At 35.2% G+C, this 20,876-nt stretch overlaps 1 protein-coding gene across 5 annotated transcripts in view; it reads left to right on the top strand.

The window, feature by feature from the left end:
- ORC4 (origin recognition complex subunit 4) overlaps window positions 1-20,876 on the top strand; it is a 103,337-nt gene that overhangs the window by 80,190 nt on the left and 2,271 nt on the right. For all 5 annotated transcript variants that reach the window (XM_004375365.2, XM_023730380.1, XM_023730379.1 and 2 more), the window contains 7 exons: window positions 2,013-2,061; window positions 4,069-4,220; window positions 6,822-6,995; window positions 11,446-11,532; window positions 18,808-18,916; window positions 19,614-19,709; window positions 19,794-19,861. In XM_004375365.2, coding sequence (XP_004375422.1) covers window positions 2,013-2,061; window positions 4,069-4,220; window positions 6,822-6,995; window positions 11,446-11,532; window positions 18,808-18,916; window positions 19,614-19,709; window positions 19,794-19,861 — 735 coding nt within the window. The remainder of the gene's footprint in view (window positions 1-2,012; window positions 2,062-4,068; window positions 4,221-6,821; window positions 6,996-11,445; window positions 11,533-18,807; window positions 18,917-19,613; window positions 19,710-19,793; window positions 19,862-20,876) is intronic.

Below are 20,876 nucleotides of genomic sequence, written 5' to 3'. Positions count from 1 at the left end.
AGTCTCAGGACAGTGAACCCCAGTAACATTTAAATATATATATATATATTTCAATATAATTAGATACGTTTTGAAACTTTTATTAAACTTTTTACCTGTCACTTAATTCATAGGCTTTAAGGGAAACAATTAACTTAATTTGCAGTTGCCCTAATTTTCATAATGAAGAAGCCCATTCTCGTACTTTTTATGCAATAGAGGTGGGTTATATACATTCCAAGTTCACTTCTGGTTATTTATGATCATGCAGAGTGCTGTCACTCTAACTTCTCAACTCTGTGCTCTACTGCCATAGTTGTGTAAGCCTCCTAGATATTAAGGCATTTAGAAATTTATTCTTTAATAATTGTCTATAAAAAGTTGAACTAACTATATGTTCCCCTTCCATAGTCTGCAGGTCGTTAAAGTGCAAGTTCAAAATGCATCTTCTGTAAATCTAATGTTCTACCGCCTATTCGGAATGTAATGTCAAAGCTAGTAGCCTACTTGGTCAAGGAAAGTTTCTGTTAAGTAGGCTCAGTTTGACTTTTTATTTCCAGTTGATCTGGATGGATGTTTCTAGCAATTTCTAAATAGACATATTCATATCAGATTCATGTGAAATAATAAAAGGCATAGTTGCTTCCTTATGATCATCACACATAGAGATTATTAGTTTAACTTTTTCACTATGTGATTTAGACACCTGAGGCTTAAAGAGCTTAATTAACTTGCCTAAGATCATAAAATGACAGAGACTGGAATTTAAGAACCTAAGTCACTTACCTCAACCTAGAGCTTTTCTGTTTTGCTCTCATGTTGGACAGATGTAATAGTGTTAATTAACAACAGCAACAAAAAGACAAAAGACAAACAACCTTTGAGTAATTTGACCACTGATTTCCTAACAGATTACCTCTTTGAGCAGTTGTGTAGATTATGGATGATACCTCTTGCACAGCGTACCTTGATAATGGTGTTGATATCACAGCATGCAATCGTCAAAAAATATGTGGAAGCACTTAAAAACCTATTATACTATTTTGTGTCAGTTCTTTTCACTGGGAAACAAAACAAGTGGATTTCTTTTGGGGAAATAGACAAATGTGGGTTTTTTTCTGCTTTACATATGCTAGTGTTTAAAGTTGGCTGTTCCTTTAAATTAAAAAATTTGAATGAAGTAAAAAATGAGTTTAATGAAAAAATATTTTAACAGGACCTCCACCCACAAGCTGGAACATCTGGATAATGCGTCTGCTACTCTGTTGATTTCCATCTAGAATATTTAAATTGTATCCAAAAATGTTCTGGCTGTATTCCAAGTAAACATAGTCAAATTTTATATATATATATATATATGTATATAAATTCTGAAATATGTTTTTGAATAGAGAATCACTATTATAGTATCTAGTATTTGAAGCAAACTTCTGTCGTTTTCTTTGGGATCTCATGTAAGTAGTGGTCATTTCTTTAGCTGTACAAATGAATTTGAGACTTGAAAGAGCCTGACACGTTCGAAGATACAAAATGCATCTAGTTCTCTGACTCTGTTTAGAATATAGCAATTATCTAAAACTACTTTTAAATAAAATTAGTATTTTTACAGATTTTGTCCAGAAAATATAATATGTCCAATGTGACTGCATTGCCGTTTTCAGTAATGCATCCTGGGTGGCACAGTGGTTAACACACTTGGCTGCAAACAGAAAGGTTGGAAGTTTGAGTTCACCCAGAGGCATCTCTGAAGAAAGTCCTGGCAATCTACTTCTGAAAAATCAGCCATTGAAAACCGTATGGAACACAGTTCTACTCTTAACACACATGGGGTCACCATGAGTTGGAGTTGACTCAACAGCTTTTATATTTAAGTTTTAGATTGTAAATTTGGAGATATTAAGCCTAGAATCTGGCCAGTGACTCTCCTTTACTAGAAAAAAACAGATACAGTGTGATGAGAGCCTGACATCCCTCTTTGATTCTTATATTTCAGTAAACTTTTAGTCATAACATCTTTTTTTATTGTTATTCAGGGAAGCTTTGCTGAAAACCTTTCATTTCTTCTGGAAGCTTTAAAAAAAGGTAAATATTAGCATATCTAGAAGTATCAAAAATACTTAATTTTTTTAGCTTATTTGAGCTTAGAAAAATAATATTTTTTAGCTATTTTTTTCTGTATTGTACATTAATATATGCTTTTACAAAAAAATTACTCAAAATACAGAAAAATCAAAACAGTAGTGATCACTATAATCCCAGCATTGTAATAGTGATTATCCCTGTTAATATATTTGATTTCTCATCTTTATGCACCTATAGCATATTACTGATACAGATGTATATATTTTATATATTGTTTTGTGATCTAATTCTTTTCACTTAATAGTATGTTGTGAGCATCTTTTCATATTAGTAAATATTGATCGGCATCTTCATTTTTATGATTCTCATATTCCATTTTATAAAGTACTATAATTTAGTTGCTAATCAGCAGTTACGAACTTTTATTGCTAAATTTTTATAATTGGGAAGAAATGCCTAGAAAATCATTCAGATATTTTCTAGGGTAAATTTTAATAAGTAAAATTTTAGATCAAAAGGCACCAAGTTTAAAAAATATTGCCAAACCACTAAGTTTTATCTATTCATATTCTAAACATATTTGAGAATACCTTTTTTTAACAACTTTAAAAACAATAAATACTAAATTTCATGTTGTTTGCCTATCTAATAGAAAAAAATATACTGTAGTTTAATTTGCATAATTTTGATAATGGTGGTACTTATCATTTTGTAAGCAAGCCCTTGATGGTGCAGTGGTTAAGCGCTCGGCTGCTAACCAAAATGTCAACAGTTTGAACCCACCAGCCACTTCACAAGAGGAAGATGTGGCAGTCTACTTCTATGTTAAAGATTTACAGCCTTGGAAACCCTACGGGGCAGTTCTACTCTGTCCTGTAGGGTCTCTATGAGTTGGAATCAGCTCTGTGGCAGTGGGTTTATAGTTATTCTTGCACTTATTTTTCTCTTCTTTTAAAATTTGGTTTGCACTTTTCTGCTAAACAAAAGTTTTAAATTTTTTTAATGGTAACATTTATCTAGATAATTTTTCTCTCCCCCAGATTATGAAACATTCACTCATGTTTTCATCTAATACATATATTTTTAATTCTTAATTTAGTTGCAATTTATTTTGGTGTGAGATGTAAAATGAGTACCTAACTTTAAATAAACCATTTTTCCCCATTGGTATATAATGCTGTATTTTACCAAATACTAAATTTCTGTATTGTTGGAGTCTGTTTCTAGACTTTTGAAGAGTCCCTTTGGTTTTGTGCCAGTATTAAACCGTTTAGGTTACTGTATTTGTTTTATTTTTCTGATGGAGTAAGTCTCCCCTTATCAGGTTTTCTTTTCTTCTCACTATTTTGTGCACACGTAAAGCCTTTAAACCTAAAGTAACATTGCTACTTCTGCTAAGGTGATTTCCATTGTTAGGTGAAAAAAATGCATCGTAAGAATCTCATGTTGAAATTTCCCCCATTGTTGAAACGTTAAAAGTTGTGGATAGAAGGAATTACAGTTGCTTTGGTTTAACTTCATAGTCTGTCTAACCATTGTTTATAAAAATGATTTATATAGGAAGATATAGTTTGCATTTCTACTAACTAAACAGTCTCTTTGTTCATAAATTAGTAATTTTCTTTATATTTTAATCCCCAAGTGTTTTGGTTCTATTTAGGTGTTGACAGGTCTTTATCAATTTTCTAATTATAAAAGAATTATATTTACATAATGTTAAAAACAATGGTCTCAAGTTATTTATATAATTTTCTTAATTTTTCATCAAACTATTAAAGTCTAGTAACTAGACTGCAAACTCCTTGAGGACAATAGGGGCTGTCTTAATCCTCTGAATAATTTTTTTGTTGACTAAATGCACGGGTCGCTAAGTGCCCTATCCAAAAGTAGTTATCAGTATATATTTGTTGAATTGAGTTTTAAAAACTGAAATGTAGTAAACAGTTTGGAAATTTAAGAAAGGTTGGTTTAATTGCTCGTTAATGTAAAACTGTTATTTTATTGTAGGAAACCGGACTAGCAGTTGCCCAGTGATCTTCATTTTAGATGAATTTGATCTTTTTGCCCATCATAAAAACCAAACACTCCTCTATAATCTTTTTGATATTTCTCAGTCTGCACAGACTCCAGTAGCAGTTATTGGTCTTACATGTAGATTGGTAAGTCTTTGTATTTAAAAAAAAATTGATTATAATAGAGAATTCCAGCTTAATTACTGACATAGTCTTTTTTCCGTTAGCTGTTGTATTTCACCAATACCTGATATATTTATCCCACTTTTCAGCTTCGATTGAGAAAAAGAAAACTGTCACACATATTTATAAACTAATACCTCCTTCCTCCAATGGAATTAAGCCAAACTATACTAATTTCTTCATTAACAAGTAAATGGGGCAGTCAAATAATCTCACCATAATTTTGTTAAACTTGCTAATAGTTCTTTTACGTTTAAGATTCTTTCCATATTTTGAGAATACTTGGAATCAGCTCAAAATGATAGCATCCCAACTTTGACATCCAGAAATGGAGGGGATTAAGTCTATCAAGCTATCACAGTAGATAGTGGCTTCTGTTCTCCTTGGGGGATTTGAGAATGCTTTAAACCCTAGTCTAGATGTCACTATTACATGACTTTCTGAAGGCCCTATACTCATTGAATCTATACCTTGAGGCAGCTACAACGGGCCTTATTGTGTTCGCCTTATTTTACTGTCATAGTGTGAACTTTATTATTGAAATTCAGGTAAAACTAGTATTAAGATTCACATCTCTGTCCGTAAAGGAGTCCCTCATTTCTTCCCCAGACCTAGGCAACCACTAATCTGCTTTCTGTCTCTATAGATTTGCCATTCTGGACATTTTGTATTAATGGAATTATATATGGTCTTTTCTGACTGACTTCTTTCACTTAGCACAATGTTTTTAAGGTTCATCCATGTTGTAACATATAATCAGTACTTCATTTCTTTTTATTGCTGAATAATATTCCACTGTATGGCTGTGCCACATTTTATTTATCCATTTGTCAGTTGATGAACATTTGGATCGAATCTACTTTTTAGCTATTATGAATAATGCTGCTGTGAGCATTACTGCACAAGGTTTTTTTTTTTGGACATATGTTTTCATTTCTCTTGGGTATTTGCCCAGGAGTGGAATTGCTGGGTCGTATGATAACTCTGTGTACTGTAACTTCTTTTGTACGATTGCTCAAGTTAATTATTGAAGAGATTTAGGAATGCCAATTCCTACCTACCTATACGATTTAGGAAGACAACTTAATGTGCTTTTGGTATCTGGGACAGTTTCAATGAATATCAGCTTTGTGGAGGTATTTCCTACATGTAAGAAAACATTTTATGCCCTTGCAGGTAGTACACATTTTGCCTATTGAATACGTTGTGTCTTAGTTATCAGTTGGTTTTTAGTGTTCTTAGACAGTAAACTTGATACCATTTTCTTCTTAAGGAAAATAGCACAAATAAAAGTAGCTTAAGATACATCAGTATAAAAGAGCCGAAAGATAGAATAACCCACCTGTGCTATGTTCCTGCCAGCTTCCTCTTGTGTGGTTGGTTCTTTCTGCCCAGAGGGCCTCAGCTTAAATTTATGTAGAACTTTTCCCCATTACACATGCTGATTTTTGAGTCTTTGTTAAATGAAACAATGAAGGTGATGCTTAAATTTTCATGAATGTAGTAAGTGCTACTGCATTTTATTAATTTTTTTATCTAAATTTTTCATAGTATATATGAAATTCCTTATTGAAACTCTTGATCTAAAGTGAAACTTGTGAGAGCTGGAACTCCACAGCACTGCCTTGTTTTTCCAGGTCTCCCAAGTTTTCTGCCTTTGACACAATACAGTCTTACCACTTTTCTATTGCTCGTTTTAGTGGAAAATATTTGCGTTTTCCTTCTCTGACAGGTTTCTGCTTTACGCAGGTTCCAGCTTTCGCAGGTTTTACTGTATATTGACCAGTCACAAAACTTTCAGCAATTACTCTAAAGTCTTAGAATGTTACAGATTAGCTGAGGATAAGCTAGTAGGAAAAAGATGTGGCATCGCAAGGCCTACAAATGCCTAGAATAAGTTTATTTACAGTAGTTTGTATAAAATTTTTTTTAATATTTTATTTTTGCTGAAAATAGACACAGCAAAATCTGCTCCCATTCACTAGTTTCTAGACATAATAATCGTAACATTGGTTACATCCTTCACATCGTGTCAACATTCTCATTATTCTAGTTGTTTCGCTCCCATTGACTTAAACTCCTGCCCCTCAGCCTTCTTGCCTGCTTTAGAATAGCTGTTGTCCATTTGGTCTTACGTAGATAATTCTTTAAAAGAGTGCAATACTCAAGAGTGATACTCTTTCCTTTTGGAGCTAAACTGTTACTTGGTTTAAGGTGACTTCAGGGAATAGTTTTGATTCAAGGTTTAAAGAGTAACTTGAGGAAAATAGTCTCAGGGACTCCTCCAGCCTCAGTAGGTCCAATAAGTCTGGATTGTTTAAGAATTTGAAGTTCTGTTCCACAGTTTTCTCCCTTTCTATCAATCAGAATCCATCTGTTATGTCTCCTGATCAGAACATTTGGTGGTGGTAGTTGGGCACCATCTAGTTCTTGTCTCAAGGTTTTTTTAAAATAATTATAGAATAAGCATTACTAATTGTGGTGACAAGTAAAATACTTATATTTCTAACGCTGGTATAATGTTTTATAACATGTATCTTACAGGGGTTTCTGTTTGTTTTTAAGGATATTTTGGAACTCTTAGAAAAAAGAGTGAAGTCACGATTTTCCCACCGGCAGATACACTTAATGAATTCATTTGGTTTTCCGCAGTATCTTAAAATATTTAAAGAACAATTATCTCTGCCTGCAGAATTTCCAGACAAGCTTTTTGCTGAGAAGTGGAATGAGAATATTCAGGTAACTTGGAACAAAGGCAATAATGTTAATTTATGTGTCTTGCTATATACCATTTGAAAGCAATTAAAATGTAAACAAAGCTTCTAGCGTTACTGTGGCATGAAACTAATAATACAAATTGTATGCATGTGCGTGTGTGCGTGTGTGTGTGTGAGAGAGAGTGTGTGTGTGTAACCACATAATTGAAAAACAGTGTTACTGGAAAAAATCGCACTTGGTAGAATCTTTCAAAAACATGGTTTCCATGAAAACCAACTTAGTCTTGAAAGAACTGGAAAAAACTAGTCTATATATTAAATACTAATGAGTGAGGGTGATTAGCTCTCTGAATAATTAGATTAGGGTTGCAGAGTCTGTTCACCAACTCTGAAAAAAGATTGTTTTATGTTAAAGCAGTAATGATTATAAAATCTTAAAGATCAATACAGAATTGAATGTGAAAATTGCATTTATTTTGCTCTTACAGAGGTTTCTTGTTATGATTATAAAGATATAGTATGCACATTAAAGCACTATTAATTTTGACACATTTCATTCTTTTTTTAAATCACAAAAGTTCGTTAAATAGAATGTAGTCAGTGCAGAGTAATAAGTGGTGAAAAGTGGAAATTTTCTTTAACTTCATGCCTATCCGCTCTCCTTTTACTACAGAGTAATCATTTGGTGTATAACATTTCAGACCTTATATACATATTAAGTTTGTTGCTGTTTTTACATAGAGTGCAAACCTTACATATTATTCTTGGTTTTGTGTTTTCACTTTGTTTTGATTGATAATTCCTAGTGTTCTTCCTCCTTTAACTATACATCATTGTATAAATGACTGACTTTAAACTTTTGATATTGTGCCATGATATTTAGATGTAGATTCTCCCTTCCAGCCACCTCCTCAAATTAGTCTTGCCTAGGACTCAGATATATCAGTTAGCTCAGGCAAGCTTTATTTGATACTGTATCTAATGGTAGGATTATATTCCATATGAATGCTTTCTTTATAGTTGGTGGTCCCAAATTGTTGTTTCTTACCTAGATCTGGAATGAGAATCATGTGCTCAGCCTCTGTGTCCATTTTTCAGTGACTTGCAGACTTTTCACCTTCAACAACTCCTGACCTGAATGTCTTGTTCCAACAGTGTGTTTTTCTGTCTGTATTAGATTCAGAGCCAGTCTTTTATAGTATTGAAATTTGTACTCTTCCAAGGCTTTTATTATTTCCATCCCTGCTCTAACTTTTCCTAAGATGACTACATAGCCCAGGTTGCACTGTACCATTATCCATCTTTCCTTCCTTTCCAGTTATGTTGCATTTTGAATGTCTCGAGAGTGATTATGTAAAGAAAGGAAATGAAAGGAGTTACTGGTAAAGAATGACTTCGGATGACTCAGAAAATTGTAACCATATGGTAGGAATGAGTGTGAGCACTATCCTATCATCTTTTTAACAGTCTTGCCTTTATGTTTCATAAGGTAAAACTAGCACCGCTGAAGTTTATGTCTCTTAGTTATATAATATTTTCTTTTTCCCAGTCATCTTGTGCTACCTCCCCTTGGTGTGCTAATAATGAGCCTCACTTGAAAAATGTGTCAGCACCATGGCCAGAGTCCATGGTTGTAAGGGGCAGGCAGCATTGAAGGAGCTATCTTTTCTGTCAGTGCTGACTATCCAGCTAGTTGTTTTAAAGCAAGGTTAAAGCAAAAGCAATGGTATAGCTAAGGTCACCTATGGAATCTCATAAAAAAAAAAAAATCTCACATCCTCCAGGTAGAAAAAGGATCTTTAGGATAGGGTTGAACTTGGACATTCTGCCTAACTTAAATGTTTATTTTAGCCCTACCTCAAATGAGTGAAGTAATTAGGTAGTCTGTTGATCTCAGCTTGGCAATATAAGGAAATCTCTGAAAAAGACCTTCTGAAAGGAGGATCATAGCTAATTCTCCTCAAAGAAAACCCTCAAATTACTACATATAAATTCAAGGAAGGTTTACTTACTGTCTTCAGTTCCTTGCTTAGCTAACAAAGCAAGAAGGGTTATCAATAACTCACTAGGAGAGCTGGCAAATATACAGGTGCCACTGCGTAATCCCTGGAACATGAATCTTGAGGTACCAGTGTAGTCCTGTAACATTCTGCCTAGAATCTGTGAAGAGAGCACTGCCCAAGCAAACTATACACAAAAACTTGCTTCTGCAACTGCTGCTCAAAACTCATATGCTGATCAGTGAAAAGAAAACTTATCAGCTTCCCTAAATAAAAGGGGAGGGCTACTTAATTTCAGGGAATCCTCCATATTTCTATAAGGAGTAATGTCAGTCTCTTATTTCCTTTACATCATTTCTTTAGCCAACCATAAGGGAGCTCTCAATTCAGAATGATATGAAATTCAGTGATGTTTCAAAACCCAAGATCTATTTATTTCTTCAGTGTCTATGATAGTTTGTTGAACTTAATAGGGATCCAGTCACTGGTTACTAATAATAGCCTTATCCTTAAATCGTTTATAGTGTTTGAATCAAGGTGGAATTAAAAATGTAATGAGAGGAGTTAGCCAGTTTTTCTGTTTTTTAATGAATCACCTACAGATTTTTTAGAGGTTATTTGTTTTGTTTTTGAGCAGATTAAGTAGTTATGGAAGCAAGAAGGTGATAGCTTTCAGAAAGAAGGAGAGTTGGAGTCAGCCCACTAAAAATACAGAGGTAAGCAGGAAGGCAGAGTGTAGAAGATTAACCTATTGAAGCATCATCATGTAAAGGAAAGCCAAATAAAAATAATTGAATTCTTACAGAAAAAAAATTGTTCCATCAGTTATTTTGTCCCAAGTTGTTTTGCTTAGTTTTCCTAAGTGCTCTGATTTTACTACATCTACTTTATAAGTGACTTAATAAGAGTCAAAGGTATAGGAGCCAGGACTACAGTTTATCTGTCGTATTTAGCCACATATTTCTTAAATTTATTCCATATTGAAAACTATGGAAGAGCTAAGATTTTTTTTTCAGTTTTATAAAGGTTTTTATTATGTTTTTTGCATTATTTTATGTTCTTCCTGCCTAATTTCAAAGGATGTATTTGACTCTATTTATGATGAAAAGGCATGTATAGTTACAGCAAACCCTTTAAGATAGAAAGAGAGGACTATAGCAAGGGAGTGGGAATCCTAACTAGGATAATGTATTTACTGAGAGCATGAAATTTTATCTGAATTCCTGAAATCTGGATCTTTCTACAGCGGAAAAAGTGGAGATACACAGTTTTAGATCTAGAAAATAAGAAATACTTAGTTTTGTCCCCCCCCCCCCCCGCCCCCGCTCCCAACAAGGAAAAAGAATTCTTATCCCTTACAGATGATTTTTGAAAAATTAGGTCAGTCTTCATCCTAAAAACAATTTCTTGGCTCTGCTAGTTGTCAGTTTACTCCTCTTTTATCTACTCTTCAAGGCCAAGTGTTCTCACCTTCCATTTAATCCTAATTCACCACAGTAACTTGACTCTTCTAGGTACTGCTTTCTCAGAGGGCCCTGTTGATCTCCTAACTTCCAAAGCCTTAGCCTTTTATCATAATATCTTAATTTGACAGAGTAGTTTACATGGTTGGTCACCACTTTCTTCTTGAATTTTCCTTTACTTTGGTTTCTAGATCACTGATTGTCTTCCAGTCTTGTATCTTTCTCAGTCTTTTTTTTTTTTGCTGCTGTTTTTCCATCTGCTTCTTCAACGTTGATAATCCAAGGTTAACTTCTTGGCCACATCTCATGGTTCACTTTTCCTGGGACTTTTATCCCTCATGATATCATCTTTGATTTTTTTTTTCTTCCCCTCTCAAACCCTCCTTTCCCTCCTCCCACCAGTTAATTCTTCATCAGATATGTCTTCTATAAATGTCTTAATTCTTTGCACTGCTCTATTAATTGAGGCCCTCTTTGTCTCTTGTATGAACAATTGCAATTTTGTCCAGTTAGATTTTTTTGCGTTTGTCTCTCCATACAGTCCCTTTTCCAAGAACTGAAACCCAAGGGTACATGACTACTCTTCTTCCCTCAGTATGCCACAGTCTTCTTACATTGTTTACATGGCATTCTTCGTCCATACATTACCTTGTTTCCCCAGGTATAATAACTTTCTTTCTCTGTTGTGTTTTGTGCTGCATTTTGTTCATTCCACTAGCGTGACTGTATGTACAGTTGCCCTTTTTAGACTAAAATTATGGAGTAAGAAGGACCATGTGTTATCTTTGTGTTTGAAATAATGTAAAGGGATAAGAAGAAAATAGACTAGAATTTTAATTTTAGTCTTCTACAAGTAAAACCAGCACCTATTTACATAATGAAGAAATATCATGTGGAATTAATCATATGCACAAACCAGTGAAGCACAAGATTATATTTAGGTTTTAAACTGCGTTGTTCCTTAATTCTGTTTTGAAGTGGTTTTTTTGTTTGTTTGTTTTCCTTTTAGTGTCTCTCAGAAGATAGAAGTATACGAGATATACTACAGAAGCATTTCAATGTCAGCAAAAACCTACGGTCATTACACATGCTGTTGGTTTGTATTACTGTTATTTTTGTCACTCACTCTCTTTCACCTGGTAATGATATTTTGATGGGCATTGCATTAGACTTATAGATAAATTTGGAGGGAATGAACGTCTTTACTACGGTGAGTCTTTCAATACATGAACATGTACATTTCTCCTTTTATTTAGGTCACCTTTGATATTTTTCATCAGGATTTTGTAATTTTTACCACAGAGATCCTGTACATGTTTTAAGCTTATATCTAAGTATTTAATTTCCTTGGCAGCAATTTTAAATAGTATTTTGCTTTTAATTTCAGTTTCTGCATCTTCATTGTTAGTATATAGAAATGTGATTGATTTTTATATGTTGAAATTATATTCTGTGACCTTGCTGAACTTGCTTATTAGTGCTAGGAGCTTTTTTTTTTATAGATTTTCTTGGCATTTTTTATGTATACAATCCCATCTCCAAATAGAACCAGTTTTCTTTCTTCCAGTCTGTGTACCTTCTTTTCTTTTTACCTTATTATAATGGCTAGAACTTCCAGTATTGTGTTGAAAAGAAGTAGTGAACGTCATTGCCTTATTCCTGATCTCACGGGGAAAGCATTCAGTCTTTCACTGTTAAATATGATATTAGCTATAGATTTTCTTTATGCATACTTGTTATCAAGTTGAAATAGTTCTCCTCTTTTCCTAACTTGCTGAGAGTATATCATGAATTGGTGTTGGATTTTGTCAAATGCTTATTCGCATCATTGATATGATCATACAGTTGTTTTTGTTTTTTTTTTTAATCTTTAACTTGTTGTTATAGTGGATTACATCGATTGATTTTCAAATGTTGAACTAGCCTTGCATACCTGGAGTAAATCTCACTTGGTCATGTTCTTTCATCAAATAATTATATTTTAAGCTTAAAGGATATTATCAGTCAAAAAGCACTTAATTTTTATGAAAATTAAAGAAATTCCTTCACTAAGAGATTTAGTATTAGTCTAACACTGACCCATGAAAAATACCTTTCAAGAAGAAAATAGTTTTGGTCTCCATAATTTCTTATTGGTCAGTTTCAATAATAATAATAACAGCTACCATTTATTGACTAGCACATGAACCAGGTAATCTTGGGTTAGGGAAAGATTTCTTACACAAGATATACAAATCACAAAGAAAAGATAGATAAACTTCATAATGGAGTTTTTTAATGTCTGTACACCAAAAGATACCTCAGAAAAATGAAAAGACTGATTGGAAGAGGATATGTGTAATGCATGTAATTATCAACACTATCCATAATATATGAAGCGCTTCAACAATATGACAAAGACAGGAAAGGAAAGAGCTAAAAATATGAGCAGGCAATCCACCAAAATAGAGTCCCACATGGCCTATAATATGAAAAGATGTTCAACCTCTCCAGAAACCAGGAAAATGCAGATTAACACTACAGTTAAACTTTTTTTCTGCCAGTCCAGTAGGTGTCAAAGGATATGTCTGATGACAGTGGTGTTTGTGGCTGTTAAAATTTATTGCTCTCAGAAGAAAGACCTGGTGATCTACTTCCAAAAAATCAGCTATTGAAAACCCTGTGGAGTACAGTTCTACTCTGACACACATGGGATTGCCGTGAGTCAGAGTCAACTCGATGGCAGCTGGTTTGGTTTTGATTTTTGATGCCCTTAAAGAGTTCAGTTCCTGGCCCGTGGTGAGCACTGTATACATGTAGCCATTTTTATATTCAGTCAACAAATAGGTAGTACTAAATGCTTGCGATTTACTAAGTAGACACAGTATTTTACATACAGTTGTATAAACAGAAGAAAAAGCCTTTCTGGATTCAGGTGTAATCTGTGATAGTGGCTGGAAAAAATGTGTGTGTGTGGTAAAGTATATATAATAAAACATTTGCATTTCAACCATTTTTATGTGTACCATTCAGTGACATTATGTACACCATGTTGTACAACCATCATCACTATCTGTTCCCAAATTTTTCATCACCCTTAACAGAACTCAGTGCCTCTTAAGCAATAAATCCCCTTCCCCCCTTCCACTTGCCACTGATAACCACCAATAAACTTTGGTCTCCATGGAAAAAAAAAATTATTGCTGCTAGGAATGTAAATATCCATCGGCACTTTAGAGAGCAGTTTATTAAATGAGGTAACCAGAGAAACTCAGATGCATAAGAAGACATGTCAGGATTGTTTATTGCAGCCTTGTTTATAATTGCAGAAAAAGGAAATGACACGACTATCAACAAGAGAATGAATAATTAAATTGTGGCTATATACAAAGCAGTACAGTAGAAAAAGATGAATAAACTGGAATCGACATATCAGTGTGGATAAATTTTTATAATAGATGTTCAGTGAAAAGAGTTGCAAAACTATATGATATTTATATAAAATTTTAAAATTATGCTATATTGGGGAGCCCTGGTGGCATAGTGTCAAGAGCTCAGCTGCTAACCAAAAGATCGGCAGTTGAAATCCACCAGCTGCTCGTTGAAAACCCTGTGGGGCAATTCTACTCTGTCGTATAGTGTCGCTATAAGTCAGAACCAACTCGACAGCACCTAAACAACAAAAACAAAGTATTATCTAGGAATACATACATGTGAAATAGAAGTATAAGTACATACTGGTAATAGCACCGTATACAAGGTTGTTTTGTATGGAAAGAGTCGAGAATCCCATCAGAGAAGGGAGGGGCTTCATCTCTGTAAGTTTTATTTCTTAAGCTAGGAAAGTGGTCATGGGTATTCATTATTCTTTGTTGTCTTTTTGTAAGTCAAAAATATTTCATAATTAAAAAAAAAAAAAAAGCTGCTAGAGACCTGGGTGTCCCACCTAGTAAGGGAATGAAGGATGAGGATTGTCAAGCTCTTCTGCTCAGCCTAAGCACCTGGGCCCTGGTTAATGTGGGGCAGAGAGTTTCTAGTATAAGTATGTCCCAAATACTGCATGGGACATACTTAGAGTAAAAAATTACTCATTGTTTAGCTGAAATTCAAATTTAACTGGATGTCTTGCATTTTTACCTGCTAAGTCTGACAATCTTATTTAAATTAGTAAATTAGCTTTTTGAAAATACAATAAAGAAAAAAAAATATTTGAATGATGGCTTTGATCCAGGAGCTGTGTTACTTGTTAGAAAGACAGCTAACTATATGAAAAGTGGATTCTGCTTTTAAGGAGAGTTCTTTCTGGGTGCAGTTTTGGATTTTGTTATTCTTGTACGATTGAACATAAAATGGCTAACGTGTCTATTACATTAACCTGGGCTAGTTTCCTGGGTGGTGCATTAGTTTCCTAGGCCTACCCTAACAAAGGACCATAAACTGAGTGGCTTAACACAACAGAAATTTGTTCTCCCACACTTCTTGAGGCCAGAAGTCCAAAATCAACGTGTCTGTAAGACCATGCTCCCTCTGAAGGCTCTAGGGAAAAATCCTTCCTGGCCTCTTCCTAGATTCTGGTGATTGCCAGCAATCTTTGCTGTTCCTTGGCTTATAGCTGCATCACTCCATTCTCTACCTTTGTCTTCACATGGCCTTCTTTTCTCTATGTCTTTGTCCTCTGTGTGTATCTCTGGGTCTTCATATGGCCTACTTTTAAGGACACCAGTCTTTGGATTTAGGGCCCAGTGTAATACAGTATGATCTCATCTTAACTGATTACATCTGCAGAGACCCTTTTCCAAGTAAGGTCAGATTCACAGGTGCCAGGGGTTAGGACTTCAATGTATCTTTTTTAGCGGGGCTAACAATCTGCTCTCTGGCCCCGGAAAATTCATGTCCTTCTCATATGCAAAATACATTCACCCCATCCCAACATCCCTAAAAGTCTTAATCCATTCCAGTATTAACTATAAGTCCAAAATCTCATCTAATACAACTCAAAAAGTCCCAAATCTCATAGTCTAAATCAGGTATAAGTGAGACTCTGGGTATGTATGGCCCATTCTGGGGCAAAAAAACTCTTCATCTGTGGATGTGTAAACATAGAAAACGAGTTATCTGCTTCTAAAATAAAATGGTGAGACAGGCATAGGATAGACATTCTCATTCCAAAGGGGAAAAATTGGAAGGAAAAAGGGGTCTGAAACTCAGCGGAGCAAATTGCGTTAGGCTTCAAGGCCTGAGAATACTCTCTCTCAATGCTCTGCCCCCTGAGCCTGAGGCAGTGGCCCTGCCCTGGTGCCAGGCCCACCTTGTTAGCACAGGTATTAGAAAAAAATACCATTTTTGAAAAATTTCTCATACATGTTTTTTAGGCAAGCCTTTGGACTGCCTGTTTAATGTTCTTCCCTTCCTCTGGGCCCTAGACTAATCCAACTCAAGCTTCCAAGGATGTGGGTTCCCTTGCTTATCTTGGAACATTGGACCTGCTTTCATCACATCAGGCACTTGGGTATATAGAGAAGTGATTCAGCATCTCTAAGCATCTCTCTCAGAGTGATCTTTGAAGCTTTCCACACAGTAATCCATGGGAAAACTAATGGAGGAACTCTGTGCACCATTATAAGGGGAATGACTATAACTGGGGAGTATCTTGACCCTCTGCCAGCTGATGGTTACTGAACATGGAAGTGTTCTAAGTATCTTGGGAGAGTGTTAGTTAGGGATCTCAACACACCTTCCAAGGGGATAACTGCTCCAGAAACTGATAATGTAGAAGTCTAAATACAGTCGATATGCAGATTCACTTGACCTCCCCACAGAGGATGCAAACCAGGCTCAGAGTTCCTGAGTTCTAAAAAATGCTAGTCATCTCAGGCCACAAAAACTCTAGGTAGTTCTGTCCTCATCTGGTCTAGCCAATCCTTTTGCTGTAATGTTTCTGTCATCTCTTGGTTGCGTCACGGTCATCCTTTGGTATACTTTTTAAGAAGATTTTATGGGAACCATTTTCCCTGAGATCTTACATACTTAAAATACCTATTGCCTTTCTTCTTGAACAACACTTTGGCTGCATGTAATTTGAATTGCATTTTCCCCCGGGAACATTATAGACACTGATTTACTTCTTCTAGCATTCAGTATTGCATATGCCACGCTGGAATCCATGAGATTCTTTGTCGTTGAATTAAAAATTAAAAGCAATTGTACTTAATTGTAGCAATTGTAATTAAAAATTACTAGAAGAAACAAATTTAAGAAATCTTTGAAATTCTGATTAACAACTTCAATGGAGTATATCAGTATGTCAGATGTGCTTCATCACTTGTTTAACTTTATTAGAATCCTTTTTTTTTTTTTGCCTATTAATCCTTGTTGAGACAACAGAAAATATGTAGAGAGAAAATCTTTTTAAGACCCCACTCACCTGCTGCTCTGAGATATATCTTTAGAGGCTATGCTAGATTCTCAGCCTTTTGAAGTTTTACGGATTGAATTGTTTCTCCCAAAATTAATATGTTCTAAATCCTAACTCTTATACCTATTGTTATAATCCTAGTTGGGAATGGGTTGCCTTCATTATGTTAATGAGGTAGTATTAGTGTAGGGTGTGTCTTAAATCAATCTCTTTTGAGATATAAATGAGTAGATCAAGCACAAATGGAGGGGAAGATACATGCCACATGATCACCAAGGAAGCTAGGAATAGAAGCTGAAAAGAGACAAGGACCTTCCCCCAGAGTGGACAGAGAGAGAGCCTTCCCTTAGAGCCTGCGCCTTGAATTCAGACTTCTAGCCTCCTAAACTGAGAAAATAAATTTCTGTTAAAACTACCCATTTGTGGTATTTGTTATAGCAGCTCTAGATAACTAAGACACAGGATAAGAGGATTCTTTTATACTGTCAGTATATTTATAACTTCATATTTTATATAGTTGTAAAGGAGCCCTGCTGGCTCAGTGGTTAAGAGCTATGGCTGCTAACCAAAAGGTCCGCAGTTTGAATCCACCAGCCGCTCCTTTGAAGCCATATGAGGCAGTTCTACTCTGCCCTGTAGGGTTGCTATAAGTTGGAATTGACTCGACGGCAGTGGGTTCAGTTTTTTTGATTTATAGTTATAAAATATGTATGTATAACTGCCCTCCCTTCCACATCCCCTCAGCACTTACAAGCATATTTGTATTATGGAATATACATAGAAAATGTAATGTACATTTAACAAATACTGTAAAGTGAATCCATGTAACCACCATCGAAGTCAAGAACTAGAACATTACTAGCACTCCAGAAACTCCCTGTGTAACTCTTCCTAATCATAACCCCTAAAGCTAATTATTCTGCAGCTATTGCCCAACACTCCCCACCCCACATCCCCATAGGACCGTCTCTTGCAGATTTCCCAAGTCTTTGGGGGAAACATACACAAAGGAGGCAATAACTAGAAAAAGGCAATCTACCTGTGTTGCAGAGGATGCTCTGAAAAGTTCTTTTTGCTTTTATATTAACAGTCTTCCCCTTCAGCCTGAAATTTCTAAACCCCATAAAAACTTGAAATATCAGTGCTGATTGCTGTTTGTCAGTACTGCTCTTAGTAGAAGCAACTTAAGTATTAAAATATAGGTTAGATGCCCTGATGTAATTTTGCTTCTTGCTTACAGTCCCTTAATAGCTTTGCTCAATTTCGCTTCCTGCTCTTTTGTGAGATCATCTCCTTTTATCTATTCAGGCTGCAAGGAGGAATACATTAGGATATTGGAGTCAGTACATTAGGATATTGGAGTCAGTTGCCTTCAAGTTAGTTCCAACACACAGAGACCCCGTGTGTGTCAGAGTAGAATTGTGCTCCATAGGGTTTTCAGTGGCTGGTTTTTCACAGGTTGATTGCCAGGGCTTTCTTCCGAGGCACTTCTGGGTGGGACTTGAGCCACCAACCTTTAGGTTAGCAGCCAAATTCATCCTTGTACCACCCAGGGACTCCATTAGAGTATTAGAAGTTAGTATGGACCCTAAAAGAATTTTATACAAAGCATAGATCTGCCTTTGTTGTTTCTGTCTGGGGCTTTGAGTAGTATTCTCACTTGCCTTTAGTCTCTTCTTTTTGCCCTAATCCCTCTTAAATGTGTTGTTGTTGATGAGGAGGAAATGTAAATATGCAAGTGGGAAGGGGTAGAGTGTACAGTGAGAACTTTTTAATGCTTTGTATATACACAGTTACGTGGCATAGAAATTAAAATAACTATTTTAACAGAGCTAAAAATGAGAGAATACTTTTTCCAAGCATTAATATTTACTCTCATAAGAACAGACTCTTCAAATTAAGAAGTTTTCTGCTCAGTAATATTTCTAAAATGCTCAGGTAGATATGTAATTATTTTTCTGATCTGCATTTCCTTAGATGCTTGCTTTAAATCGTGTAACAGCATCACATCCATTTATGACTACAGCAGATCTGATGGAGGCAAGTCAGCTGTGCAGCATGGACTCGAAAGCAAATGTTGTACATGGTGAGAAACCTGCTCTCTTTATTTTTTTAATTGTGGAATTTATAAATTTGAACTTAGATAATGGAATAATTTTTTAAATTCATTGTAATTAATACTGGGTATAGTGCTTTCTAGAGCCTTGGTGGTGCAGTGGTTAAGTGTTCAGCAGCTAACCAAAAAGGTCAGTAGTTTGAATCCACCAGCCACTCGTTGGAAACCCTATGGGGTAGTTCTCCTCTGTCCTGTAGGGTCGCAATGAGTTGGAATCGACTCAATGGCAACAGGTTTGGTTTTTTTTTATAGCACTTTATATACAGAATACTCTTATACCCATAATTTCATACAGCCCTAACTTAGCCCTTTAGAGTAGCCATTTAAAGTGAAAGAATCTTGAAGCTCTGCCTCCTTTGCCTCATTGGAAGTTAGATGGGACTGTGTTGTTGGCATAACTCACATATCACATGCTACTGAAGAGCATTGGCTTTTAAGTTTACAAATATCCCTATTTTGTAGGTTTGAAAACTAAGCTCTGGGAGGTCAGGTAACTTGCTTACAACTATATACATAAGAGTCACTGAACACATTTGAACCTGGGGGCATCTTGACCTTTACCACCCCTGAAAACCATGATCTTTCACCATATACTGTTTTGAGTATATATATTTCAGTGTTATGTATCACTAAGTAAACTACAGCTCGTCGTCTCCTTTTACTATAGGTTTGTCAGTCTTGGAAATTTGTCTTATAATAGCGATGAAACATTTAAACGATATCCATGAAGAGGAGCCCTTTAATTTTCAAATGGTCTATAATGGTGAGATGAAACTTCAGTCGTTTCTTTTTCTGACTTTCCCCCACTACTTATTTGAAGGTAATAATGTCGTTGCTTTCTACCCAGAGTTTCAGAAGTTTGTTCAAAGGAAGGCTCATTCCATTTATAATTTTGAGAAACCTGTTGTCATGAAGGTAAGATTGAGTTTGTTCTTACATTTCCGCCAATTGTATGTGGTGCAGGAGCAGGCTGTGTGTCATTCTCTTGCACATAAGGTCGCTGAGTTGGAACCGACTCAGCGGCACCTAACAACATTTTATACATAAGATGTTTCTCTTTTGCTAATGTTTAAAATTCAGTTATTTATCATAGGATTTTTTTTTTTCAAATCAAATTACCTAAAAATGTTTGGTTTTGAAGAAACAACCAGTTGTTTTAGTTTGTTAAGGTATACTGCCCTCTGCTGTCTGTTCATAGCACTTGCAGCCTGAAAAACAACTGTTCCATTACAGTGTGTCAGACAGATTATCGATACACTCCTATACCTTTCCAGTCCAAGGATTGGCGACCAGAATGCAGCTAAGAGCCATTAAGAAACTAAAGGACAGAGTCTCATTGGCTGGTAGAGCATACAGAGAAAGTTATATTTGAGGGAGGCTGGGGTGGGGGGTGAGGCAAGAGTTTTTAAAACTCCAGGTCATCACTGTCCACTAGAAATATAATGTGAACCACATAATGTAACTTTAGTAGCCACAAAACAAGGAGAAAAAAAAATTAACTTTTATAATTTATTTAACCCAGTATGTCCAATTATTTGACTGTATAATCAATAATAGAAAATTATTAATGAAGTATTTTGCATTCTTTTTCTTTTGTATTAAGGCTGAAGTTTGGTGTGTATTTTATTACTTATAGCACATCTTAATTTACTGACTATTCATTGGAAATACTTGATCTTTATTTAGTTTCCATAAAATTTATTGCTGAAAAACTAGATTTACATTCCTATATTGTTCCAAACATAAAACTTTCCTATCAAATTAAGTATCAGATTTTAAATATAATAAAATTTAAAATTGAGTCCCTCAGTCACACTAATCACATTTCAAGTACTGGGTAGCTGTGTGTGGCCAGTGGTTACCTTACTGGGCAGCACAGTTTTACAGGATTTTTTATGGGGAAAAAAATTTTTTTTTTTCTTTTTTTAAA

The sequence above is a fragment of the Trichechus manatus genome, unplaced genomic scaffold (genome assembly GCF_000243295.1).
Source record: "Trichechus manatus latirostris isolate Lorelei unplaced genomic scaffold, TriManLat1.0 scaffold00036, whole genome shotgun sequence".
In the NCBI taxonomy this organism is placed as follows: Eukaryota; Metazoa; Chordata; class Mammalia; order Sirenia; family Trichechidae; genus Trichechus; species Trichechus manatus.
This window is presented reverse-complemented; position numbering and strand designations above follow the sequence as displayed.